Here is a 27,459-nt window from a genome sequence, read left to right as displayed (position 1 = left end):
TTTATACCACATGCCTTTTTCCATGGGCTCAGAGAATGCTATGGAAGAGGAAATAATTTAAGAGTCAAAGGTGGTGGACACAACAGGGCAACTGCACATATGAAATCACAGTGGTTGGGACAGCATGCACATGTCTTGCACAAGATCAAGTCAGAATCCCAGCATGAACAAAGGAAATGGTTTGGAAGTCCAACTCCTCATAGAACAATTGGCAGTTGTTAACTGTTGGGGCAGGGAGGGCCAGTTTTCTTCAGGTATGTGGTCCCTACAAAGCTGTCCATGCTCCAGTATACGGTCCTAAGCCCTTGTACATATAGACAGCACCAAGTGGACTCAATGGATTTAAAAAAACAAGCACACGAAGTTTGCAGAGACAAGTGGTGGAAATAGGGAAGCATTTGCAGGAGAATGGGGGAATGGGGGATTAGAGCAAACTTCATTATACATGTATATTTATGAAATTCTCAATAAAAAGGAGGAAAAAACAAAACAATGTCTGAGAACTTTTGTGTGTTTGATAAGTCAATTCCTGTAATTTTTCTCATTTCATTTCAGAAGAAAAAAATTTAATTTCTTCTCACCTTAAAAAAAAATAAATCTTTAAAGACCTGAAGAATGCTGCTTTATGTCAATAGTACCTGTTGTTATTAAAACCTCAGACTTTGAGAAATTATCTATAGTATCAGGTGTAAGCATTTCATATATTTAAAATCTTTTTCTGATTAAAATGTAGGATTCTACATGGTTTCTTGAATTTTTCATTTAGTTTTATGTTTAAGAAGTAGCTAGTGGGGGCTGGAGAGTTGATTTAGCAGTTAGGAGCACTTGTTGCCCTTGCAAAGGATCTGGGTTCAATTCCTATCCATACAGATGGTAACTCACAACTAATTATAGGTCCACTGAACCTCTTTCTAATCCAACACTTCCACTTAAGCCAGAGTGGTTTAATGGATATATAAATATTATTTTACTCTCCTAACTAAGGCACCCAATAGCTGCAGTATACAGCATTGGCTTCTTAAAACGAAACGGAAGGCCTTTTGCCATCAAGACTTTCTGTTCACCCCTGCTTCATCTCCTCCTATTTTGCCATATACTTTCTGGATGCCTGAGCCTGAAAGTTTTCTTTCTTTTAATATATCCATCTTCTTTACATGGAGGGGAGGGATGGTCAACCTCTTTAATCTGAAATTCTAATTATCTTCTTCCACAGAAACCTGGTGTGTGATATGCCTCTCAGAAGAAGGTGAAGCTAGCTGCATGGGCCATATATATCTTTTGACTTTTTTTTCAGGACATCTCTCATTAGTTTATAATGCTTCTACAGAGTTAATTCAAGATTACTTGCCTGCCTTGGGTAAAAGGTTTGAAAATGAGCCCGGTGTGGTTATGCATGCCTTTAATTCCAGTTCTCCAGAGGCAAGGACAGCAGGACATTGGAATTTGTGGCCAGCCTGGTTTACATAGCAAGTTTCACAGTAGCCAGGGCTTCATAAAGAGACCCTGATGGGGGAAGGGAGAGAGAGAGAGAGAGAGAGAGAGAGAGAGAGAGAGAGAGAGAGAGAGAGAGAGAGAGAGAGAGAGAGAGAGAGAGAGAGAGGTGTGTTGTTTAAGGAGAGATTTTTGAGACTGCATTAATGAAATTGTACCTTTTTGACTCCAGGTTTTCAAGTAGCATTTATATTTGGAAATTGTTTCCCAGATACCTGTAAACATAGTTCCGTGGTATTTGGTTTGATTATAGTGCTGACAAAATAATACAAATGTGTCTTTAAATATGCACTTTACTATATAATATGTTCACTTACCATCCACCTAGCAGTTTTTCAATAAGAGACTCCGAAGAAACCAAAGGGAAGAGCTACAAGGAGGCAAATTAATGGAATAAAATATGTGTGTACCCTGAGAGCCTCATTGTCCCAACAGCAAAAGACCAAAGGCAAATCAGGAAAATAAAAGGTTTTACAAGAAAGGGAGCGACTCTCACTGATGAAGCCTCCTCCAGGGGACAATTTGTCTGTACTTTAATCCTAAACGTTAATGCACAGGGAAAATGAGAGTTATGGAGAGGGTGAAGCATGGCATTGAGTTGGAGACAAGAAAGGAATAGAATGGCAGACAAGATAGGGTTGTCATATTTACCAAAGCAATACTTGGGACATAATTATACCAATACATAATTTGTTATTTATCTGAAATAACATTTAAGTGGGCAATCCTGTATTTTATCTGGCAACACTAAGAAAAGAGAGAAGGACAGTAGTCCAATGCTCTGGGCTGTGCAAGAAAAAGCCCGAGTCTCAGGGGAAAAAGAAAAAAGCTATACCTAAGCACAGGCATCCTCAGATACAAGCTATTTCCGGTGTCGGACGCGAGCAGGGGGGGAGGGGAGAAGCATGAAAGCCGCGGCGCTCAGTCCGCCAGCGTCCCACAATCCTCCTCTCTCGGTTCCTTTTCCCTCGCTCAAGATGGCGCTGCTCGCGATACATTCTTGGCGCTGGGCAGCCGCGGCGGTCGCTTTCGAAAAGCACAAGCATTCGGCAGTTCTGACCCGGTCTCTAGTCTCCATCTGCGGCTCAGGCCTGCGGTGGAGTTCGTACCAGAGCGGCGCGTCAGGAAGCGCTCGGCTGTCCCAGGTGTGTTGCCGCGCTTGAGAGAGTAGACTGAAGGACAGGGGAACCTGATAGGGAAAGGGTTGCCCTCCTGACCTTAGGTCAGAGAGAGCACTCTCAAGAAAGATTGTCAGGACGAACTCACAGTGGCGGCGAGTGTAGAAGCTAGGGTTAGGAATTCGAGGTGGAGAAGAAGAAAACCTTTGGGGACAGCAGAGAGCCAGGAGGTTTCAGACACAGGGCACCTGCAGTGCCCGGGTCCTGTAGGGGTTTGCCGGTTGTTTTTTAAATGTGAGGCAGACGGAGCTGCTTTCAAAAGTTAGTCTGGAATTCGGTGCTAAGCAGCTCGTGCTTCAGGTTGTACTAAATCGGAAGTAAAAATCGCGAGTGCACTTCAACAGGACAGACAGTACACCACCTACAAACAAGTAGCACATTTAATTGGTACGTTAACTCCCTCACTGACAAGCGAGCTCCCTCATAGGCAAAAACCATAATTATCCTTTTCTCCAAAATGTACACTGCTCAGAGACAGAAGCTTTATTATCCTTTGCTATGACTATTCAATTACCTTCTTTGCGCACTCCCTTAGGAGTGACTATGGTACCTCAGAATATTGGCTTCCATTAGCTCATTCAATAATAGTTTGTTTTTAAAAATCATCTGTAGTACTTAGACTTCATTTTATGTTTTTCTCATATATTGACAATATTTAATTGCCACCACGTGTTCATCAGTATAACCTTAACATACTGTCATTTTTGTTTGGAAAACAGTTTCTTTTTTTTTTTTTTTTTTTTTTTTTTACCTTATCTTTTATTTTATTTTTTTTATTAACTTGAGTATTTCTTATATACATTTCGAGTGTTATTCCCTTTCCCGGTTTCCGGGCAAACATCCCCCTCCCCCCTCCCCTTCCTTATGGGTGTTCCCCTCCAAACCCTCCCCCCATTGCCACCCTCCCCCCATAGACTAGTTCACTGTGGGTTCAGTCTTAGCAGGACCCAGGGCTTCCCCTTCCACTGGTGCTCTTACTAGGATATTCATTGCTACCTATGGGGTCAGAGTCCAGGGTCAGTCCATGTATAGTCTTTAGGTAGTGGCTTAGTCCCTGGAAGCTCTGGTTGCTTGGCATTGTTGTACTTTTGGGGTCTCGAGCCCCTTCAAGCTCTTCCAGTTCTTTCTCTGATTCCTTCAATAGGGGACCTATTCTCAGTTCAGTGGAAAACAGTTTCTTAAATTATGATTCCCTGTCAACAAACATTTAATGCGTACTACTATAATCATATAACACCGTTTAGATAATAGAGGCCAAGAGAAGCATACAGTTAGACCTTCGAGGAGTGTATGGTTTGGTTTTGTTTTTACAGACAAGGTCTTGCTCCGGAGTCCAGTTAACCCTTAAACTTGTGATCCTCCTGCTTCAGCCTACTGAATACTGGGATGACAGGCATAAAGTGACAAGGATTGTACAATGTTTAAAATTTAAAAATATTTTAAATTGACAAATAATTGGGTATATTTATGAAGTACAATGTGATATTTGATACATGTATAGAGGTGATCAGTTTAGAGTAATTGGCATAGTTTCATCCTGAACGTTTATAAGTATAGAGAATAATATTTTAGAGCTGAAAAGAGTCTTCACTATAATGCTATGAAATGTTAGTAGTTAGAGCAGCACCTATTTTAGGTGAAATAAAGTAATATAGAAAAGAAACTCTAGTGCTTTTTGAATATTAAGGGAGGAATTGTTTTGTGAATTTTTGTTCACATATTCTCACAGTATGTAATTACTGGGATGACTATGAAATGTATTTTTTTGCACTATGCTCTAGAACTGTAGCCACTAGCTTGCTGCAGCCATTAAAATTTTAAAAATTAATTTCTTGGTTTTATTGGCTACATTCCAGGTATTTAATAGCCAGGTGTGGCTGGTACCTGTCAACAACATAGCTGTTGAAAAATACTGTTTTAAAGAATATGGTATCTAGCCCTACTAATTTTGCAGATAAGGAAACTAAGCCGAAAAAGTTGATAAATGAAAGGTTTCAGGGCTATTCATTCATTTATTGCTTTCTTTGTGTCAGGTACTTATGAAATATGACTCTGGTAGGCACTAAGGCCACAGTAAATGTTGACTTGTACTAATAATGAATAGAGTACTATTAATGGTGGGAAACACCTTAAGTATAAACATTTTTCTTAAACTTGGAGGATTTTATATACTATTTAAAGTGTATAGTTCATTATATAGCCACCACTATACGATATTACTTCTATTAAAAAGATTTATAAATCACATTGCAGTGCTGGGGATGAAATTGAAGGCCTTATAAAAGCTCGGCAAGCATTCTACCACTGAGCTACATCCCAGTCCACGAGTTTATATAAGTTGGAGTTTATTTTATTAATATTTAAAATAGTAGAAATTGAGGTATTATGTAGTTTCTTAGTAGTTTTTAGTATAAAAATTCCTGGTTTGTATTAATCCTGACACTCAGCAACACCCTGTGTTCATTTGTAACTCATCCATTTAAAAGGACATAGTAATGGATCCTACATGTTGCCACATTCAATCGCCTCAAAAAGAAACCTAATTTTTCTCTGTCTTTCTATACCTTTTGTCTTCTGACCAGGTCTAATCAACCACTAACTCATACATTCTTTATATATTTGTCTATTCTGGACATTTAATATGAATAGAATTATATGATATGTGTTCTCTTTGTTTGATGTTGTTTCCTTAAACCATTGTCTCCTGGTCAAGACAGGCTGGCTGGTCTTGAAATCTTTCTATGTAGCCTAGTCTATGTTTGAACTGATTATAAGGCATGTATTACCACACCTCTCAGTATATGATGACCTTTTTTGACTGTTGCTTTGATTTTGCATCATTTTTAAAGGTTTGTTTTAACTATGGCACATGTACGTGCAAACTATTTTTTGTGGAAATAATGGTTTGGATATACAAGGTTTTCTTTTTTTTTTCTTTTTTTCTTTTTGGTTTTTCTTTTTTTATGGACTTACTAAGTAGGCTTGACTGTCCTAGAATTTGATATGTAGGCCATGTTGCCCTGGAGCTCATGGAGATGTTAAGATTAAAGGCGTGTGTCACCATACCTGGCATGGTTAAGGTTAGCCCTGAGTTTCTATTTTTTTTCTTTTAAAAATGATTTCATTTTTATTTTTATGTGTATTGGTGTTTTGTTTGAATGCATGTCAGTGTGAGGGTGTGAGATCTCATGGAAGTAGAGTTGTAGACTATTGTCGGCTGCCATATAGGTGCTGGGAATTGAATCCAGGTCCTCTTAACAGCCTGTGCTCTTAATTGTCGAGCCATGTCTCCCACCACATAGTTTGATAATTTCTTGCTGTCTACTCCTTTTGTGTGGTGTCTTCCTTTTGTTGTAGACCTTTCAATTAGTCAATTAAGTTACTAGTGTGAGAGCTCTCCAATTTTTTAGGTAGGTTCTTATGTAGGTACTTCATTCAGTCCTTATGCGTTTGGATTTTCATTTTCATTCAACTTTAGAAAGTCTTTAATTTTTTTACTTAATTTCTATCTTGACATGTTCTTTTTCATTCACCGGAGAGCCATTGAGTTTCCATGATATCCAGATATAATCTGGTAGTAAGATAAGATTCAGGGTGTTATTTCAATTTTCTTGTATCTGTTGAGATTTGATTTGTGTCTGAGTACGTGATAATTTTTAGAGAAAGTTCCATGAGGTGCCGAGAAGAAGATAAATTCTTCTGTGCTTGAGTAAAATGTTCTGTAAATATGTTAGGTTCATTTGGTTAATTTTAAGTTCAGTTAGCTCTGTTTCTTTGTTTAGTTTCTGTCTGGATGACTTGTTTATTGAGGAGGTGGGATTTGAAGTCTCCCAATGTTAGTGTGTGAGGGTCAGTATGGGATTTGAGCTGTAGTGCTGTTTCTTTTATCAACTTGCATGCCCTTTTGTTTGGGCCATTGATGTTAAAATTGCAATGTCTTCTGGGTGGCATTTGCCTTTGACTATGTCTTTCCCTAACTGTTCTGATTAGTATGGTTGGAAGTCTATTTTGTTAGATATTAAAATGATGACTCCAGCTTGCTTCTTAGGTCCATTTCTCTGGAATATCATTTTCTATTTATTTTATCCTGAGTTGATGTCCTTGATGTTAGGTGTGTCTCTATGATGAAGCGGCAAGATGGATCCTGTTTTCTCATCCATTCTGTTTGTGTCTTTTTATTAGGGAATTGAGACCACTGACGTTGAGAGATGTCCATAATTGTTGATTCCTGTTATTTTATTGTTTTTCTGGTGGTAATGGTGGTGGTAGAGAGTTGTGTGTGTGTGTGTGTGTGTGTGTGTGTGTGTGTGTGTGTGTGTGTGTGTGTGTTTATTTCCCATTCCTTAATTTGCTGGTCTGGGATTATTTATTCCTTTGCTTTCTTGCATGTGCCTATGTGCCTAACCATTTTAGGTTGGATTTTCCCCTCTAATGCCTTCTGTAGGGCTGGATTTGTAGATAGATGTTCCTTAAATTTGGTTTTGTCATCAAATGTCTTTATTTTCCCCATCTATTTTGATTGAACATTTTGCTGTATATAGAAGTTTGGGCTGGCATCTGTAGTCTCAGAGTCTGTAGACCATCTGTCTAAGTCCTTATGGCTTTTAGAGTCTCCATTGATAAGTCATGTGTTATTCTAGTAGGTCTTCCTTTATGTGCTACTTAGTCTTTTTTCCTTCTTTCTTTGTTCTGTACATTTAGTGTTTTGATTATTATGTATTGAGGGGACTTTCTATTCTGGTCCAGTCTATTTGGTGTTTTGTATGCCCATCTTTAGGTTAGAGAAATTTTAAAAAATATTTATTTTCTCTTTTATTGAAAATGGGTTCTTTTCTCATCTTGTATATCCTGATTACAGTTTCCCCTCCCTATACTCCTTGCAGTTCCTCCCTCCCACCCGTCCTCCCATCTGGATCCACTCCCTTTCTGTTTCTCATTAAAAAGGAGACAATAAAATATAAAAAACTAAAATATAGTAAGAGAAAGCACAAGTTTTAGAGATCCACTTGTTCACACACATTCATGAGTCCCATTAAAATACTGAAAGCTATAACACATATACAGCGATCCTGGTGTAGACCCATGCAGCTCTTGAGTTTTCTACTTTAGTATCTGCGAGTTCATATGAGCTTTGCTTAGTCAATTTAGAGAGACTTGCTCTCCTGGTGTCCTTCATCCACTTTGACTCTTACAGTCTTTCTGCCTCTTCTTCTGCAGGGTTCCCTGCACCCTCAGGGAAGGGATTTGATGGAGACATTCTATTCCATTTAGACCTGTGTGTTCCAAGACTGTCAGCCTCCCTACCTCCCCCCCCCATGTCTGGCTGTAGGTCTCTGTATTTGTTCTTATTTGTTGCAAGAGGAAGCTTCTCTGGTGGCTAAGTACAGCACTGATCTATGAGTAGACTATAATTAGGTATAGAGGAAGGGACCGGGGACACATGGGTCTCTGAGAGGAGGAAATAGAATAGATTTTATGGGTGGACTGAGGGCAGGGGTGGAAGTTAGGAATGGCAGGATCAGGTGGGTTGGTGAAGGGAAGTGGGGATGAGGAGGGAAAGGCAGCTAGAATTTAAGGGCACTTGAAGGGTAGTGGAAGCCTCTGGAAGGCTAGTACAGTGGACAATTCCTCCAGCTTTTGAAGGCAATCCTAATGAAGTCTCCAAATAATGGTGGAGACAGAGTCTCAGTTGACCATCTCTTGTCACCAAATGAAGCTTCTAGTATGAGAACTGGGATAGTTGAATTGTTTGTCAAAGGAGTCCCATGGAAATTTCTCCAAACAAGCAAGCTTGATACCAAGATAATAGGTTGCTTCCCATAAACTGACATCGAGGCCCCATTGCTGCAGACAGTACCTGTACAATTCGCTGAACATGGATAAATCTAGCTAGTTAGTAACTACATAGAACCTTCCCCCTATGTTTTAGTATCTTTGATAAGGGAAGGTACTCTTCAGGCCAGAAGAGAAACCTAAACACCAACCCAGCCATAAAACCTTTGATCTACAATGCTCTAATAACAGCAAAATATGCTAGGGCAGTGTTGGTGCAAAGCTTGTGGGAGTAACCAACCAAAGTTTGATTTGACTTAAAGCCGTGAGATGGAACCTATATCAGACATTGCTTGGGTTACTGAGAACCCAGAACCAGTAGATAGCTCAGAGAACTGTGGTAAAAACAAGGACTTCTGATCTTAAAAACAACAATAATAACAAAATGTAAACCTGGGGTGGTGGCATACACTTTCAATCCCAGCACTTGGGAGGCAGAGGCAGGTAGAGCTCTGAGTTTGAGGCTAGCTTGGTCTACAGAGCAAGTTCTAGTGCACCCGAGGTTGTTAAACAGAGGAGCCCTGTCTTGAAAAACCAAAAAAGAAAAAGGAGTAGAGAAATTTAATTTTATTTTATGACGTTTTAAAAAATATTTTCTGTGTCTTTGATCTTCTCTTTCTTCTAATCCTATTATTCTTAGATTTCATCATTTCATAGAGTTCTAGATCTCCTGGATGTTTTGTGCCAGGAATTTTTGTAGATTCAACATTTCCTTTGATGTCTCCATTTCTTCTATTGTATCTTTATTGCCTGAGATTCTTTCTACCATCTCTATTGGTGAGGCTTGCCACTGAGTTTTCTGTTCAAGTTCTTAATTTTTTCATTTTTAGATTTCCCTCAGTTTGGGTTTTCTTTATTGATTCTCTTTCCATTTTCAGGTCTTGAAAACTGTTTTATTCATTTCCTGCCACTGTGTGTTTGCGTTTTCATAGATTTCTTTAGGGGATTATTCATTTCATCTTTAAGGATTTCCATAATATTTATTAAGGCTACTTTAAGGTCATTGTCTTGAGCTCCTGCTATGTTGTAATACTAAGGGTCTTTGGTAGAGTTTCTGGCCTCTAATGAAGACATTTATTGTCTTGGCTGTTAATCATTTTTTTGTTTGTTTTTATATTGGCATTTAGGTATCTGGGTTTGGGGAGATTTTAATTCTAGATACTGATATCTGTTTTTTGTTGGGTGGGTATTTCCTTGCTTTCTGTTGCTCTCTCTCATTCTTAGGACAGTGTGGGAGCTGTGTGCTGCCTGGTGGGAAAGTCTCCTGAGACCCTCATAGCTGTGGGCACTGAGTGTTCCAGGTAAAATGTGTTCCTGGTTATTGCAACCTGAGACTCAGGGATGGGCATTGGCTGGGGGCAGTGGAGATGAGACTGGGGGATTGGATTTGGAGGGGAGGATAGAAGTGAAGATTGCCAGTTAGTCTGACTGCTGTCCTGGTCTGTGAGGTTGGTGTGTTTTCAGGGAATGTTTATTTATCATTTCTATCTCTCTCCACTTGTTCTTGTGTGTTTGAGTTACTATCTGGAGTTATTTCCCTAGCTCAGTGGAGCTGTACTCTTCTTTGGGATGTCATTTGCAAATGCATTGCTAAAATTTTAACACATTACATAAATACATCAGTAATTTTATAGTTGCCTTTTACGTCAGATTAAATATGAAAACTGGAAAATTATGCACTTATCCTTGTTTTATAATTATGTAATTACCTTTTCTGATGCTCTTGTTTTTTTTTATATTTATAAACCTGAATTATTATTGCACTCACCCCCTTTTTGTGAGAATTTCCCCCAGGTGTTCTTTTGTAAATGGTTCTTTTGTATTGGTTATTTTATGTATTTACATTTCAAATGTTAACCACCAACCAAAGTGTAAATGGTTCTTTACTAACCCACTTCTCTTCAGGTTTTGCTCCTATAGGAATATCTTTATTTCATGCTAGACTTTTTTGTTTGTCTTTGTTTTTGTTTGTTTTTGTTGTTGTTGTTTTGTTTTTGGAAACAGGGTTTTTCTGTGTAGTCCAGGTTGCCCTGGAACTCACTCTGTAGGAGAGGCTGGCCTCAACCTCGTAGATATCTGCCTGCTTCTGCTTCCCAAGTGCTGGGAACAAAGTGTGTCCCACCGTGCTCTGCTTCACTGCAAGTTTTGAGTGGTCTTTTTGCTTGATAGCTCCCCCCAAAAATTAAGAATATTTGTATGTGTTAACTGATTGTGCTCTGACTTCCTTTTTTTTCCCTGCCAAGAAATCTGCTCTTAATTTGGGAATTCATTTGTTGGAGGAAGTCATTTCCTTGAAGAGTTTCACCTTGTTTTTGGCTTTTAGTATAGGTGTCTGAGGGTGTTTTTATGTTTCTTTTTTTCTGCATGTTAAGCATCTTGGGTGTGTATATTGCTGTGGCTGTTAATGAACTTGGGAAGTTTTCAGCCATTTTTTCATCAAATGATTTTTCTTCCGCTTTTTTACTCTATATCTGATATATGTCATGTTTAAAATTCTCATATTTTTCTGGAGTTCCATTTGTTTTTCATCACTCTTGTTTTCTATTATCCAGTTTGTATAATCTGTTGATCTGTCTTTACAATCACTAAATATTTTGCCATTTCAAATACACCATTAAGCTCTTCTAATGAATTCTTCAGTTATAACACTTTGTACTCCAGTATTTATGTTCCTTTTAAAAATAGTGTATTATCTGGGCTTCATGGTACACACCTTTAATCCTAGTAGTTGGGAGGCAGAGTGAGACAGATCTCCAAGTTTTGAGGCCAGCCTGGTCTACAGAGCATGTTCCAGGATGGACAGGGGTATACAGAGAAACCCTGTCTTTTTTTTTCTTTTATTGGATACTTTTTTATTTACATTTCAAATGTTATTCCCTTTCCCTGTTTCCCAGACATAAGCATCCTCTTCCCCTTCTTCTATAAGGGTGTTCCCCCTCCCCAAACACCCTCTTCCTATTCCTCTGCACTGGGGGGTCCAGCCTTGGCATGACCAAGGGCAAGAAACCCTGTCTTAAAAAACCAAAATCCAAACAACCAAATGAAACAATACAAACAAAAAAATAGCTTATTGATACTCTCTGTCATGACATCTTTATTTTTTCAGCATAAGTCACTTTAGTCTTTGAGCATATCTATAACAACTATTTTAAAGGCCTGTTTTCCTTAATCTTATAATGTCTCTTTATATCTGTAGACATTTCCTTTTGACTTTTTTCCAGGTCATATTTTTCTGGTTCTTAACTTGTGCCATGCTTATTTTTGTTTTTAAAGCCAGACATTTTAGATAATATTTACAGCAATTCTGTATACTGGTCTGCTTCCTCCTGCAGCCCATTATTGACTTATTTGTTTAGGAACTAGTGGGTCATTTTAGTGCTTTCTGCCTTATTACTGCTGGTTCCTCTATTAACCCTTTTACTTTGCTTCTCAGGAGGCACAGTCTATTTATTGTATGCCTGCAGTCAGCCCGGGATGATAATGGTTTGCGCAGGGATCTCTTTGTGTCTTGCCCAGTTACCTACAGTAGTTGCTGGCAGATTGTTTTCAACATGCCCTGGGGCATAAATTGTTGCACTTACTCAAAACTGAGTTCTTTTGAAGAGATGGTTGCTAAGGTCTGTGTTTGAGACATTTTTTCTGACTCCTAGAAAGCCTTTTCTGGTTGTCTCACACCTCAGATTTTTGGTTTTCTCAGGCACACCAGTTTACCTGGTTTAGCTTCTAAGCTACAATTCTACCAGTCCCTTCCTAGTTAATTGTTTTTGCTTTTAAGAACAACTTTTACTCTGAAATGTTTTTTATATCTAGTGGCAAGTGTCATCAATTATTTTTAAAAATTTGTTTTTGTTATATTAACTATGCATATGTGTGTGTCTGTGTGTTTGTGTGTTTCTGTGTATGTAGGTATGTGCATGTATGTTCAGGTACCTGCAGAGGCCAGAGAAAGGAGCAATTCCTCTTGACCTGGAGTCCCACAGGAACTTGTGTGTCTCCTGAAGTGGGTGCTGGGAATTTGAACTTGGGTCCCCTGAAGAGCAGCATGGCAGTATGTGATCTTAACCTCTGAGCCATCTCTCCATCCCCTGCAGTCAATTCTCACTCCTATCAAAATCTCCCAGAAATAGCCGGGAGCTGGAGTGGGCAGTGGTTCACTTGAGAGTGATAGCCTCACCAATTTGGGGGTTGAGTGCTGGGGTGAAGAAGCGGAAGCAATGACTTACCTCATATAGAACCAATGTGTTATAAGCCAGGACCAAGGTAATTGATCTTCCCTCTCAATAGTAGCATACCCAAGATAGACTTTTATTTAGCTCTTGAGCACAGTAGATCAGAGTTTAGCTTCAGAATGCAGTCACTGGGGTCAAGGGGGAGCAATGCTGATGTTTTACCATTCTCAGAAAAGTAGCAATTAGACTGGAGCCTTCAGGAATGACTCTGATAATCTCAAGTAGACTTTCTAGATTGTGACCAGGGAGGGAAACAGGGAATGGGTTCTGAGTCATCTCTTAAGTGATTTTACTCTTTCTGAGCCCTTGGAGACTTTCTAATGTAAATCTTATTTCATATGCTAAGTGGCTCTTTTATGATTTTTTTTTTACCAGTTTTGCTGGGGGTACCACTTCACTAAGAATGTTTGTATCAATTGTAGAATTTTCCTTTTTGCTCGTGTTTGAAACAGCTTCTTGTAACTGGCTTGCCTAGAATTTTCTATATAGACCAGACTTGTTTCAGACTTAGTGTTTGTTCTTGTCTTGGCCTCCCTACTGCTGGAATTACAGCCATGCCTTACTGATAATCCCATGCCTTTACTATATATAACAAAACAGTCTTGTTTTTTCTCTTTGGTTTGTAGGTGATTGTCTCAGTGAGGCCTGGAACACTTTTTATGTCAGTATGCTTTCTTTGCATGTTTCATGTGGAAGTTGTTTTAGATCCTATGGTGGTTTGAATGAGAGTGGCCTTCATAGGCTTATACCCTTAAATACTTAGTCTTCAGTTGGTAGAACTGTTTGAGAAGGATTAGGAGGTATGGCCTTCTTAGAAGAGGTTTGTCACAACATCAGGCATTGAGATTTCAAAAGCCTGCCATTCCCAGTATGTTCTTTGCTTCCTGTTTGCATTTTGAGATGTGAACTCACTTCCTGCCACTGTGTCTTTGCGTTGCCATCATGAACTCTAACCCTCTGAAATCATAAGCCTGATTAAATGCTTTTAAGAAATATATTGCCTTGATTAGGGTTTTATCACAGCAATAAAAAAGTAACTAAGATAGATTCCTTTTTTTTTTTTTTTGAAGAATCTCTACATAGCCGTGGCTGTCCTGGAACTCATAATATAGATCAGACTGGCCTCAAACTCACAGAAGTCTGTCTACTGCCCTTTGCCTCCCAACTGCTGCAGTTAAAGGCGTGTGACAGTATTCCCTACTGTGTTCACTTGTTGGTCTTGACCCCATGAACAGGGGATTGGGGCTTTGCTTTTATTTGGCTCTCCCCATTTTTCCACATCTCACTGGCTGCAGATAGTTAACCAACAATAGAAAAGTTAAACGACTTCTTCTGGATGAATGTAAATTCACCGAAGTGGAACTATAACAACAGCACTAGGCAGCAAGTAATTGTGATTCTATTTTTCAGAGATCCTAGTTCACATTCAATTTTGATAACATAAGGTGCATATTAAGAAATTACAGTGATTACTGAGAAGATACCAAAAGGAATGGAAGTAAAAACTAAAATCACAGGAAACAGCAAAGAGGTCTTTACGTCTTAGTACAGAATTTGAAAGAGTAGGGTGTGAGTCAATGACATTTAAATTATTTGAAAGATGATTATTTAAACAAAATTAAAAGCTTGTTTTACTACTTCTGTGGTAGCCATAGTTATTGCTGATATAACATAGAGCCATGGAAGTAACTGGAAGAGCAATTTAATACATAAAAGAATGGCTTAGACTAATACGTCCATTGTCATTTGGGCTATTGTAACAAAAGACCATAAATTGGATGGTTTATGAACAGTAGGAATTTATTTTCCACAGCTCAGGTTACCAGCAGATGCTGTGTCTGATCCAGGCCAATTTCTGGCTCTTAGGTGGTACCTTTCCGCAACATATTCGCCTGGTGAAGTAAACTAGCTGTGTGTGGCCTCATTTATAAGGGTACACATCACGTTCATGAGGACTATCTTCTTAATGCCCTATTTATTTCCCAGTGGCCTCAGCCTTTTAATTCTGTACAAGTGTGTGTGCGTGTGTGTGTGTGTGTGTGTGTGTGTGTGTGTGTGTGTGTGTGTGTGTTAGGTTTTGTTATTAAGGTGATGTCTTAATTAGGGTTTCGATTGCTGTGAAGAAACACCATGACCACAACTCTTAAAAAGGAAAATGTTTAATTGGGGGGCTGACTTAATAGGTTCAGAGGTTTAGTCCATTATCATGGCAGGAAGCATGGCAGTGTGCAGACAGACATGGTACTGGAGAGGAGCTGAGAGTTCTACATCTGGATCTGCAGGTATCAGGAAGAGGGAGTGATACTGGGCCTGGCTTGAGCATTTCATTCAAACAACTACATTCCAATCCCTGGCCCCCATAGACTTGTAGCCTTATCATAATGTAAAATGCATTTAGTCCAACTTCAAAAGTCTACATAGTCTGTAAGAGTCTCAACATTGTTTAAATGTCCCAAGTTCAAACTCACTTCTGTGACTCATGGGACTCTCTTAACTGTAACCCCCTGTAAAATCAGAATTGAAAAGCAGATCACATACTGGTAACATATAATGGCACAGACTATACGTTACCTTTCCAAAAGGAGGAAAGGTATCATAATGAGGAAATACTCAACCAAAGCAAGATTCAAACTCAGCTGAGCAAACTCCAAGCTCTGCATCTCCATGTCTGATATTCAGGGCTCTTTAGATCTGCAGCTCCTTTCCGCATTGCTAACTTTAACACACCATTCTCTCTCGGGCTGGTTCTATTCCCCAGTACCAGTTTTTTTGGCAGATAATCCATGCCTCTGGCATCTTCAACATCTTGGGGTCTTCAAGGCAGTCCAGGCATCACTGTCACAGCTTCACAAAATGTCCTCTCTGGGTCTCCATGCAGACATCCTGGCCACCTATCTAGCCTCAGTGGCTTTCCTTAGTCTTGAAGGGAGCCTCCATAACCCTTTTCTTGACTCCAAAGCCAGAATCAAATGGCCGAAGCTGCCAAGTTCTGTTGCTTACTGGGGCTGAAGCATGTACATTTTCTCTGACTTTCTGCTTTTGATGTTTTCTTTCACTGCCTAACCTCTGCCGTCTTAGACATTGCTCTGTAGACCAGGCTGGCTTTGAACTCTGAAATATATCCATACATTGTCTATACAATGTTAGTTCCTAAAGGCAGACTAAATAGCTGTTAATCATAGTTTACATAAGTTTTTTGTTATTTTAAATAGTATGTGTCTGTCTGTGTCTCTGTGTGGGTAGGGTTTGTACGTGTGAGTACAGGAGGCCATAGAAGCTGGGGATGTCCTCTGGAAGAGCACCGAGTTATTAACCCTAAGCCATATCTCCAGCCCTAAATAGGTATTCTAAAGATAGAATTCGCTTTGTATCATTCAAGAATGCAACTTACTTTGTTGGCTAATTTAGTAGAAGTAACACAGGTAAAGCATTGGTCACAAGAGTTAGATTGTGTTAAGAGATTCTAGAAAATAATCATTAAACTATACAATAATTAGACAAAGATTGTTAGGAAGAGTTTTTTTTTTTCCTTCCACTGGGATGGAGAGGCAGGATGGGGTGGAGCAAGGTGTCACTGTGTAGCTCAGGCTGGCTTCAAGCTCATCTCCCTTCCTCAGCTTTCAGAGTGCTGGCACTGCTGCACAGCTCCATTTTATGGAGTAGGAAACGTGCTGAACGCAGCTTTGCCTTAGTGTCAGTCAGGACGGTTCCTTGGTTGTAAGGAAGAATAGCAACAGTGTTATAAAACTTTTAAATAAGAATGAAACTTCTAGAGACAAGAGTGATAAGGAATGGTAAAGTTTTAGTGTGAAAGTGGCACTAGAGATTGAGAAGATGAATTCTGAAGATGCATTCAGAATAGTTGAATAAGTAACGCTTTCTCAGCCTTTGACACATTGTTTTGAATTAGTTATTAAGATTATAGAGGGAATAAGTTTCTAACAATGTTTCTAAACTGTGATAATAACACTAGGCCCTTTGAGAATCTACAAAAAAATGAATATACATGCATGCTTAATTTCTAATGTAGTTTCAAGGGGATTATGAACTGTGTCATCCTGATTAAGAATGCTGACTGGACTGGTGATATGGTACAGTGGGTAGAAATGCTTGCCGCACAAGCCTGACAACCTGACCTAAGGTCAGTCCCTGGACCTCGTGATGGAAACAGAGAACCCAGTGAAACTTGCATTCTGATCTCTATACCTCCCTACCATACATTTAAAAAAGAACCCCTGATATTCTGATATAACATGCAGGTTAGTGGGTCTCTAGTCAAGTTCTCTAATAGCGGTAGGATAAAGGGAGCCTGTCTCTGAGTAGTGATGCTTGAAATGGAATGGAAAACTACACAATTTTTTATTAAGTCCATGTTATGTTGTTATGCTATATGAGGTCTGGTAAGATGGCTTACTGAGTAAAGGCACTTGCCAGCAAGCCAGATGACTTAAGTTTGATCCTGGATTCCACATGGTAAAACAAGAGAATCCATTCTTGTAAATTGTCTCTGCCCTCCATATATGTACTGAGGTAGGTATGTACACACACACACACACACACACACACACACACATACACACACACATACACAGACACACACACACATACACAGACACACACACACGTATGCACAGGTGTACACACACGCGCATGCATGCATGTGCAGCATGTCCCAAATAATAAATAGAAATATAATAAAGTTTTAAAAAGAAGTATACTTTCTCATATTCTAACATAAGGTATATAAGAGATAAAATGACATCTTCTGTATTTTATCTTTTAGTGTAGTTTGCGTTTTTAATTGTATAACACAGTATTTAAGAAAACACAATAAAAACATCAACCCTACCTCTTAAACTTTCTGTTCTCCTTTCTGATCTCTATTCTGGTAGATAAGTCTTTTAATTAAGATTTAGGGTTTTTTGTTTTGTTTTTATTTTTGTTTTTTGTTTTGATTTTTGATTTTCAAGTCAGAGTTTCTTTATGTAACCCTGGCTGTCCTGGAACTCACTCTGTACACCAGGCTGGCCTTGAACTCAGAGATCTGCCTATCTCAGCTTCCTAAGTGCTGGAATTAAAGACATGTGCCACTGCACTTAGCTAAGAGAGAAATAGGTAAATATTTTGATTTTTTTAAAGATTTATTTATTAAATGTAAGTACACTGTAGCTGTCCTCAGACACACCAGAAGAGGGCATCAGATCTCATTACAGATGGTTGTGAGCCACCACGTGGTTGCTGGGATTTGAACGCAGGAACTATGGAAGAGCAGTCAGTGCTCTTAACTACTGAGCCATCTCTCCAGCCCTTATATTTAGATTTTTAAACAGGTGGTTTTTCTTTTTTAAAATACTATATATTAATTATACAAAATATGCAAAATAGTGTATATTGTTATGACAGACATAGAGCATATCTATCATACTCTATGTACTGTATAGTATTCCTTAGTTATTAAAAATGGTTATAGCTCCTTCTGTCCTTTGTAATGTTTTAGCTTCTGACCTAGTTTTAGGCTCTTGTTATTATATATGAAACTTCTTCCCCAGCTCCATACATAAGAAATTGCTCTTCTAATGCATCCCATATAGCCCTTCTTCCCAAAGCACACCCTTTGCCACGTCACTTCCCTGCTTATAAATTTCAGTGCTCTTTACATGGTAGGTTGACATTTAAAGTTCTAAAGCCATGTTATAAAGCTATGAATTGTTATATAGCTATATTAACTATTTCTCTAACACTTTCTAGGATCTGCTATCCACCGAGATTAGTTTCTTGTTTTGGGATCTTTGTGCCTTTTCATGTTCTTCATGTTTGCCATCCTTGCCTATCTGGGATCCCGTTTCTGACTCCTCCCTGCTTGTTTTCAGATCTTAGTTTATTCTAGAGTGTCATTTGTGTAGGCTCCTAAGACACTGTTTTTTTTTTTTTCTCATCTGAGTACCTGTAACACCAATTCTTTTTTTTTTTAACTTTTATTAATTGGATTTTTTTATTTACATTTTGAATGTTATTCCCCTTCCTGGTTTCCCATAACCCCCCTATCCCATCCCCCTCTCCTTCTTCTATAAGGATATCCCCCTCCCCAAACACCCCCCTTCCCGACTCCCACCCTGACATTCCCCTACACTGAGGGGTCCAGCCTTGGCAGGACCAAAGGCTTCTCCTTCCATTGGTGCCCAACAAGGCCATCCTCTGCTACATATGTAGCTGGAGCCATGGGTCTGTCCACGTGTACTCTTTGAATGGTGGTTTAGTCCCTGGGAGCTCTGGTTGGTTGATATTGTTGTTCTTATGGGGTTGCAAGCCCCTTTAGCTCCTTCAATCTTTTCTCTAATTTCTTGAACAGGGACCCTGTTCTCAATTCAGTGGTTTGCTGCTAGCATTCGCTTCTGTATTTGACATGCTCTGGCTGAGCCTCTCAGGAGACAGCTATATCCAGTTCCTGTCAGCATGCACTTCTTGGCTTCATCAACATTGTCTAGTTTTGGTGGCTGTGTGTGTGTGTGTGTGTGTGTGTGTGTGTGTGTGTGTGTGTGTGTGTGTGTGTGTTTGTGTGGCCATTCCTTCAGTCTCTGCTCCAAACTTTGTCTCCATATCCCCTTCTATGAATATTTTTGTTCCCCCTTTTAAGGAAGACTGAAGCATCTACTCTTTGGTCATCCTTGAACTTCCTGTGGTTTGTGGACTGCATCTTCCATAATCTAAGCATTTGGGCTAATAGCCACTTATCAATGAGTGCATACCATGTGTGGATTTTTGTGATTGGGTTACCTCACTCAGGAAGATATTTTCCAGTTCCATCCATTTGCCTTTAAATTTCATGAAGTCATTGTTTCTTTCCAGCTTCTGGCTATTGTAAATAAGGCTGCTGTGAACATAGTGGAGCATGTGTCTTTGTTGTATGTTGGAACATCTTTTGGGTATATGCCAAGGGAGGTATAGCTGGATACTCAGGTAGTTCAATATCCTATTTTCTGAGGAACCTCCAGACTGATTTCCAGAGTGGTTGTACCAGCTTGCAATCCCACCAACAATGGAGGAGTGTTCCTCTTTCTCCACATCCTCCCCAGCATCTGCTGTCACCTGAGTTTTTGATCTTAGCCATTCTGATTGGTGTGAGGTGGAGTCTCAGGGTTGTTTCGATTTGCATTTCCCTGATGACTAAGGATGTTGAACATTTCTTTAGGTGCTTCTCAGCCATTTGATATTCCTCAGCTGAGAATTCTTCGTTTAGCTCTATACCCCATTTTTTAATAGGGTTATTTGGATCTCTGCAGTCTAACTTTGTGAGTTCTTTGTATATTTTGGATATTAGCCCTCTCTCAGATGTAGGATGGGTAAAGATCTTTTCCCAATCTCTTGGTTGCTGTTCTGTCCTAATGTTCTGTCCTTTGCCTTACAGAAGCTTTGCAGTTTTATGAGGTCCCATTTGTCCATTCTTGATCTTAGAGCATAAGCCATTGGTGTTTTGTTCAGGAAATTTTCTCCAGTGCCCATGTGATCGAGACTCTTCCCCACTTTTTCTTCTATTAGTTTGAGTGTATCTGATGTGCTGTGAAGGTCCTTGCTCCACTTGGACTTAATCCTTGTACAGGGTGATAAGCATGGATCGATCTGCATTCTTCTACATGCTGACCTCCAGTTGAACCCACACCATTTGTTGACAATGCTATCTTTTTTCCATTGGATAGTTTTAGGTCCTTTTTCAAAGATCAAGTGACCATAGGTGTGTGGGTTAATTTCTGGGTCTTCAATTCTATTCCACTGGTCTATCTGTCTGTCTCTGTACCAATACCATGCAGTTTTTATCACTATTGCTCTGTAATACTGCTTGAGGTCAGGGATGGTGATTCCCCCAGAAGTTCTTTTATTGTTGAGGATAATTTTAGCTATCCTGTGTTTTTCTTATTCCAAATGCTTTTGCAAATTGCTCTTTCTAACTCTATGAAGAATTGTGTTGGAATTTTGATGGGGATTTCATTGAATCTGTAGATTACTTTTGGCAAAATGGACATTTTTACTTTATTAATCCCACCAATCTATGAGCATGGGAGGTCTTTCCATCTTCTGAGATCTTCAGTTTCTTTCTTCAGAGACTTGAAGTTCTTGTCATACAGATCTTTTACTTGCTTGGTTAAAGTCAAACCGAGGTATTTTATATTATTTGGGACTATTATGAAGGGTGTCGTTTCCCTAATTTCATTCTTGGCTTGATTCTCTTTTGTGTAGAGGAAGGCTACTGATTTATTTGAGTTAATTTTATACCCAGCCACTTTGCTGAAGTTATTTATCAGCTTTAGTAGTTCTCTGGTGGAACTTTTGGGATCACTGAAATATACTATCATGTCATCTGCAAATAGTGATATTTTGACTTCTTCTTTTCCAATCTGTATCCCCTTGACCTCCTTTTGTTGTCTGATTGCTCTGGCTAGAACTTCAAGAACTATTTTGAATAAGTAGGGAGAGAGTGGGCAGCCTTGTCTAGTTCCTGATTTTAGTGGGATTGCTTCAAGTTTCTCTCCATTTAGTTTGATATTGGCTACTGGTTTGGTGTATATTGCTTTTACTATGTTTAAGTATAAGCCTTGAGTTCCTAATATTTCCAAGACTTTTAACAAGAAGGGATGTTGAATTTTGTCAAATGTTTTCTCAGCATCTAATGAAATGATCGTGTGGTTTTTTTTTTTGAGTTCATTTACATAGTAGATTTCATTGATGGATTTCCATATATTGAACCATCCCTGCATCCCTGGGATGAAGCCACTTGATCATGATGGGTGATTCTTTTGATGATAATACCAGTTCTTTTAAGTAGCTATCATATGTGTTTTGAGGAGATAAACTTTTATGGGCAAAAGTGACAACTACATTTCTCTCATCTTTTTTCATCCATAGAGCTCAGCATATTTTCTTTCATGGCATTCATTTGTGAAATAAACAATGAGATCCTTAACTCCGCTAAATTGAAGTCTCAACAAAGAATGAATAATATTTATTTTAGTGTTTTTTAGAATCAAAGCCTCAGTTTCTTGACAAGAGCTTCATAAGTAAGGTCTTTGCGTTTTGTCACTGATATACAATATTGTGGTAGGGTAGCATCACTTTGAATTGGGCTTTTTTTGTTTATTTTGTTTGTTTGTTTTTTGAGGCAGGGTTTCTCTGTGTAGCCTGTCCTGTCCTGGAATTCCCTCTGTACAACAAGCTGCCTCCGCCTCCTGTGTGCTGGGATTAAAGGTGTATGCACTGCTGCTGCCATCAGCACACAGTTTGAATGTTTTTTACTTCTAGAACTAAAGCTCATATATTTTTTATCCTATTTTTTTTTGTAGTGCTCCGGCTTGAACCCAGGGCCTTTCTTGTATTTGCTGGCTGAGCACTCTGCCACTGACCTACATCCTCTCTTATTCAGAACTTTCGGTTATACCATTTTTGTAGCTATCTTATTCCAAGAACAAATGGCTTGTAGGATAGATCTCTTTGAGGAGTAGTACATAAAATCTCCTCGTTGTAAAAATTTTACCTGCAGGCTATACCTTGTTATGCTCATTAGTTTTCTGATCAGACTTTCTTTACTATTTCCAGAGGGGAAAAAGATGTTAGAGTGGAGAAAGTATATCCTAGGGGTGTACATTTCGTTTCTCCTGTACTGATGTTTTATCTGAGTTGCCTTTCAAGCCTGTTTTTTTTTTAACTTATCAGTTATTTTTACTGATGTTGAATAAGTTGTGCTACAACCGTTAATTGTTATATATTTTTATATTTTAAATGCATCTTTATTTGCCAGGTATGAACACTCTTCAGCTATTCTAATTATATTGGCTTTACAACTATATAACTGCATATATGTATTTGTTAGTTTGCTATAGCTGCCATAGCAAAGTATCACATATAGACTTCTTTTTGTATTCTGTGATCTTCTGTGTGTGTCTGTGTCTGGATCTCTATAATTTTCCATTATAAAGACGTAATGTCTTTAAAAAGTATATCTAAGTGAAGTCACAATACTGGGGTGTTAGCACTTCAATATGTGAATTTAGAAAGCAGGAATATTTTAGTTATAATCGTGTGTGTGTGTGTGTGTGTGTGTGTGTGTGTGTGTGTATGTGTATGTGTGTGCGTGCATGGGCATACACACATACATGGTCACAGGCTACTGAAGCAAAGCATAGCAAGTTAGAAGGCTGAACCTAAACGTCTGGGGAAAGGATTGGTTAGAAAACTAGTCTAAAAGACAGTCTTCACCTTGCTTTTATAGATACCTGGGCAGTTTAATCTGTTTTTATAATACAAAACAATTAGGCTTTTCAACTAGTGAACTGGCCTTTTCAAATAGGTTGTATTCGTATGTTAATTTATTTGAAGTCTTACTGGGTTTTATCTCCTAGTATTGTATTTTAACAACCCTGAATATTTATTAACATAGGTATTCTTTAACATGTTTAAGAAAGCTTTCCTGAAGTATTCTTCCGTTTCCTTATTCATCTGAGTTTTTCTTTATTATTTTATTGGGGGAACTGAGGTATTCTTTAAAGATTGGGGCTCAGTGTTTCTTGTTCATATTGGTGGGTTCTTCTACATCACAGTGCAGACATTCTGTCTTTGAATCTCTCTCTCTCTCTCTCTCTCTCTGTGTGTGTGTATGTGTGTGTGTGTGTGTGTGTGTGTGTGTGTGTGTTTTATAATTCTTACATAAAGTCCTTCAACTGTACAAACCCACTTCAGGAACACACAAAGTCCAAGAAAGCCGTGCCAGCACTCAGCATCCTGCCACTTAGGTAGAACCTGTACTTACAGTAATAGCAGCTCTTTGTAAAATGCTTTCAGTTTTTACTTCTTCCTGTCTACTTATTTATTTATCAGGATTGGGAAAAAAGGCTCCTCACTTCTTAGACCTTTACTGTCCAGTACTGTAGATAATGGTTTGCACATAGTTGTATAAATATCAATTTAATTATAATGAAAATTTGTTACTTAGCCTTAATAGACAGAGTGCTAAGTTAAATTCAGTTAGATACATGAGTGTCCATCATATTTGACCACACAACAGATGAGCATTCTTTCTCTCATCCCAGGAGGTCCTGTGATTTAGGGACTATTAATAAATATAATTGGCTCTTTATGGATTTCATATCCATGGCTTCAACTAGCTACAGATTAAAAATATTCAGAAATAGACAGACAGGTGAACGGTTCAGTGAGTAAAGGCTGCTAAGCCTGATGACCTGTGTTTGATCTCTAGGACCTCATGGTACAAGGAGGGACCCAACTCCTGCAAGTTATCTTTTGTCCTACACATACACACACACACACACACGCACACACACACACACACGCACACACACACACACACACACACACACACACACGCATGCACACATGTAAGTAAGTAAAAGGTTAAAAAAATCCAGGAAAAAATTTTCACCTGGACTACAGAGATACAATATTCAGATCCCATTCTTTTGACTAATCAGAATCCTGCAGTTACAGTTAATGGTTTTGTAAGCGGATGATGATGAGAGAGGGACCCATCCACAATGACCTTCCATCCTGCTAATATCTAAACAGCTACTTAACACAGAGACGTTCTCATCATTTCCTAAACAATGAAGTATCACAACTACTTACATAACATTCACACTTGTGTGGATTATTGTAAGTAATTTAAAGATGAGTTTAAATATATTGGGAAAAAAATGTAGGTTATATGCAAATATTATATACCCTTTTATATAAGAGACTTGAGTGTTCTCAGATTTGGATTATATGAAGTCTTGTAGCTAATCCTCTATGGATGCAGAGGGACGACATTGCCAAATTTGTTTTAGGAGTGTGGTTCTGGTTACAATTTGAAGGATATATTAAAAACAGACAGAGGATGGAGACAGGGATATTATCAATTAGGAGGATATTGAGGTAATATAGGACAGAAGAGATAAAGGCCTCTACTGCCTGTTATGAGTGTTGTCAGGATTTGTCATCAAACATTCTTGCATCGTGGATAGAGGACAGAATTTCAGGAACAGAGTATCCCTGTGCCTGTATCTCGGTGCTTTACACCATCAAATGGCCACATGAGTAGACTTACTTTACCTATTTCATATAATCCTTAGGAGGATCAAGTGCGATGAAATATGGGGAATGTACTTTCTAAGTTGGAATTCTTTCAAGTTTGCCATTGCGATTGGGCGTATCTATTCTGTAATAAAATGTAACTCTAGATTTTGTGGCGATTGTAGTGTGCCATGTAGTTGGGCTACCGTGGTTATTTAAATTTTGAAAAATTTGCAAGCATTCCAGTTATATTCCATCTAATTAGTGGCACAACTGTAACTTAGGGCTTTAAAGTGAACTTTTCTTTTGTATGTATGTGTATGAATGTGCTGGAGTGCATCCACCTATGCATGTGCATGGAGGCCAGAGAGCAGTGACTTCTGCCACTTTCCTTGTTAGTTGTTTGACATAGTGTCTCTTGGTGAACTTGGAGAGAGGGTGTAAGACAGCAAGCCCCAGTGATCATCCTGTTTCTGCTAACATACTGCTGGGATTACAGGGTCAAACCGTGACCACACTCAGCTTTTCTTGCATGTGTTCTAGGGATGCGAAGACCTAGGACTTGAGCCTGGCTTGCTGAGCCATCTCAGCCCCAAACCAGGTCTTTTGACTTATTCTTCCTCATCCTGATAGCTCAATGATTGACAACTCTTACTGGTGGAGTATACTCTCTATTTATTGTATCTGATCCTTTGTATACCTACCCATTGTCTATTTCCTGGATGAAGAATTAGTTTATAGCGATTTGAATAAGCCTGTAAAACTGTCTTTGTTCTATACTAGTAGCTTAGTATATTGTAATACATACAAAGGTAGCAAAATCATTCTAAACTAGGGTTTATGAGGACCTAACCTAGTTCCACATTTGAAAAAGGAACATGTCACTATCACCAAAAACAGTACTGGGGAACAAATTAAAACATTTTAAACAAATATGTTAGGGACTTGTCATTTGGAAGACATAACTAGGCACTGAGACTACAACAATGGGTGAATCATAACCTGCCCTTCAACAAATCAGGATTTTGAGGGAAAACAGTTTAGTAAACTAACGATTCAAATAAAATGTGACAAGTGTTTTAAAAGCGCTGCGTGTAAGATTTTAGGGGAACCAGAAATGGAGAAGCATTTTTAGTTTGGAGAAGACAGAGAAGAGCTTCTAGATGATAAGTTTGCAGATGAGTATTGAAGACATATTGGTAGGTGTTGCCCTCGCAGATGAATAGAAAAAAGATTTGGGGATAAATAATAGCATTTCTTTGAAAAGGTTTTAGTTAGGAATGTAGACAAGATTGGAGGAATGGAGAATTTTTGTTTGATTGTGCCGCAGTAAAGTGTTACTGCAATATTGGAAAAAAGGAAATCATTAGGAGGTAAAATTGACAAAAGTGAGCAGGTAGTTGACAGTAAAGAACAAAAAAAAAGTAGAGAATAAGCCCCATGTGTCTAGGTTAGACATCTTGGGTGGGTAGTGATGCTATTAGTTAAGATAAGGAAGAACAATTTTGGACAAGTTAAAGAAGATTGAGAAAATAAACTCAAGTCCAATTTGATTTATCTAGACTCTAATGTCAAATATATCAGGTAGATAAGAAAGAGGTCTAGGCTTAAGATAAAGTTTGAGAGTCATTGTCAGGGGAGTGCATTTTTATAGTGGATACTTTCTTGAAATTACAGGATAAGAAAAAAAAATAGGAGTCAAGGAACCAACCTCTGAAACTATTAACTATATGAAAAAGGAGGACCAAAATCAGCTATGACAAAGAAATGAATCAAGTGGAGAAATTTGAAATTGCTAGAGGCCAAGGGAGAGGGGAAATTATTAATAGTGTTATGCTACACGGAGTGTAATATGAACACGTAAAGTGCTTTTGAGTTTAAAAATTACTAACTCAATTAGTATTCTGGTAAAAACAGTTCCAGTAGTCATACATGGGTTCAAGCCACCTTACAATGCCTTAACTAGTCAGGCATTATGCAGTGTCCTTCTCAGTGTATCATATCACAGGACCAGGAGAGTGCTATCCCCACCACTGGCAGTGTCCCTCACTTGGTTAAGATTGTATATCCTGAACAGTATTATTTTCTTCTTTGTAATTAAATACCTTGGAGAAGATTCTTTGAATATGCAAATATCATGTTTCTCCCTAAAGTTTTACCAGCTAATTTTAGCAAGCATCAGTGGATCTTGTCTACAGCCGTTATTACTATGGTGTTTGCATAATTACATTTTTCTATTTCTCTCATTCCTTTTACATTTCTTAATTGGAATTCTGAAAGGAAGAGTCATCCAGTCTCCTTTATTTAATTATTATTTATTTATCTTAGGATAGACCCATATATGTTAATAAGCCATATTGTATGGCAATAGTCTAATATGCCCATTAGTTATCTTTCTCTGTTATTTCAGTTGTGGGCTATTGAGCACTTTAAGTTTGGCTCCTGTGTCCTTTGGTTATAACCTTGTCCCCTGCTTCCTGCTCTCCTTCTCTCCCATTTTCTTTTAAGACAAAGTCTCACAAGCTTCAAGTCTCAAACTCAATGTGAGGATGTCTTCGATCTGATGCTCCTACTTCCACCAATTCACCGTCATGCCTGGCTACATTTTAACTTTTTAAGTTTTGAGTCAGGGTCTTATGTAGTCAAGACCTGATATTCCTGCTTTAACCCACCAA

The 27,459-nt window shown here is 38.6% G+C and overlaps 1 protein-coding gene across 1 annotated transcript in view; it reads left to right on the top strand.

The window, feature by feature from the left end:
• Window positions 1–2,456: 2,456 nt before the first annotated feature.
• Window positions 2,457–27,459, top strand: part of Abcb7 (ATP binding cassette subfamily B member 7) — a 141,176-nt gene continuing 116,173 nt past the window's right edge. The window contains 1 exon segment of the mRNA NM_212518.1: window positions 2,457–2,636. Within this exon segment, the coding sequence (NP_997683.1) occupies window positions 2,469–2,636 (168 nt within the window). The 5' untranslated portion in view covers window positions 2,457–2,468.

This window comes from Rattus norvegicus, chromosome X (assembly GCF_021556685.1).
Source record: "Rattus norvegicus strain SHRSP/BbbUtx chromosome X, alternate assembly SHRSP_T2T, whole genome shotgun sequence".
In the NCBI taxonomy this organism is placed as follows: Eukaryota; Metazoa; Chordata; class Mammalia; order Rodentia; family Muridae; genus Rattus; species Rattus norvegicus.
The sequence above is the reverse complement of the archived record's forward strand: the minus strand, read 5'-3'. Positions and strand labels throughout refer to the sequence as shown.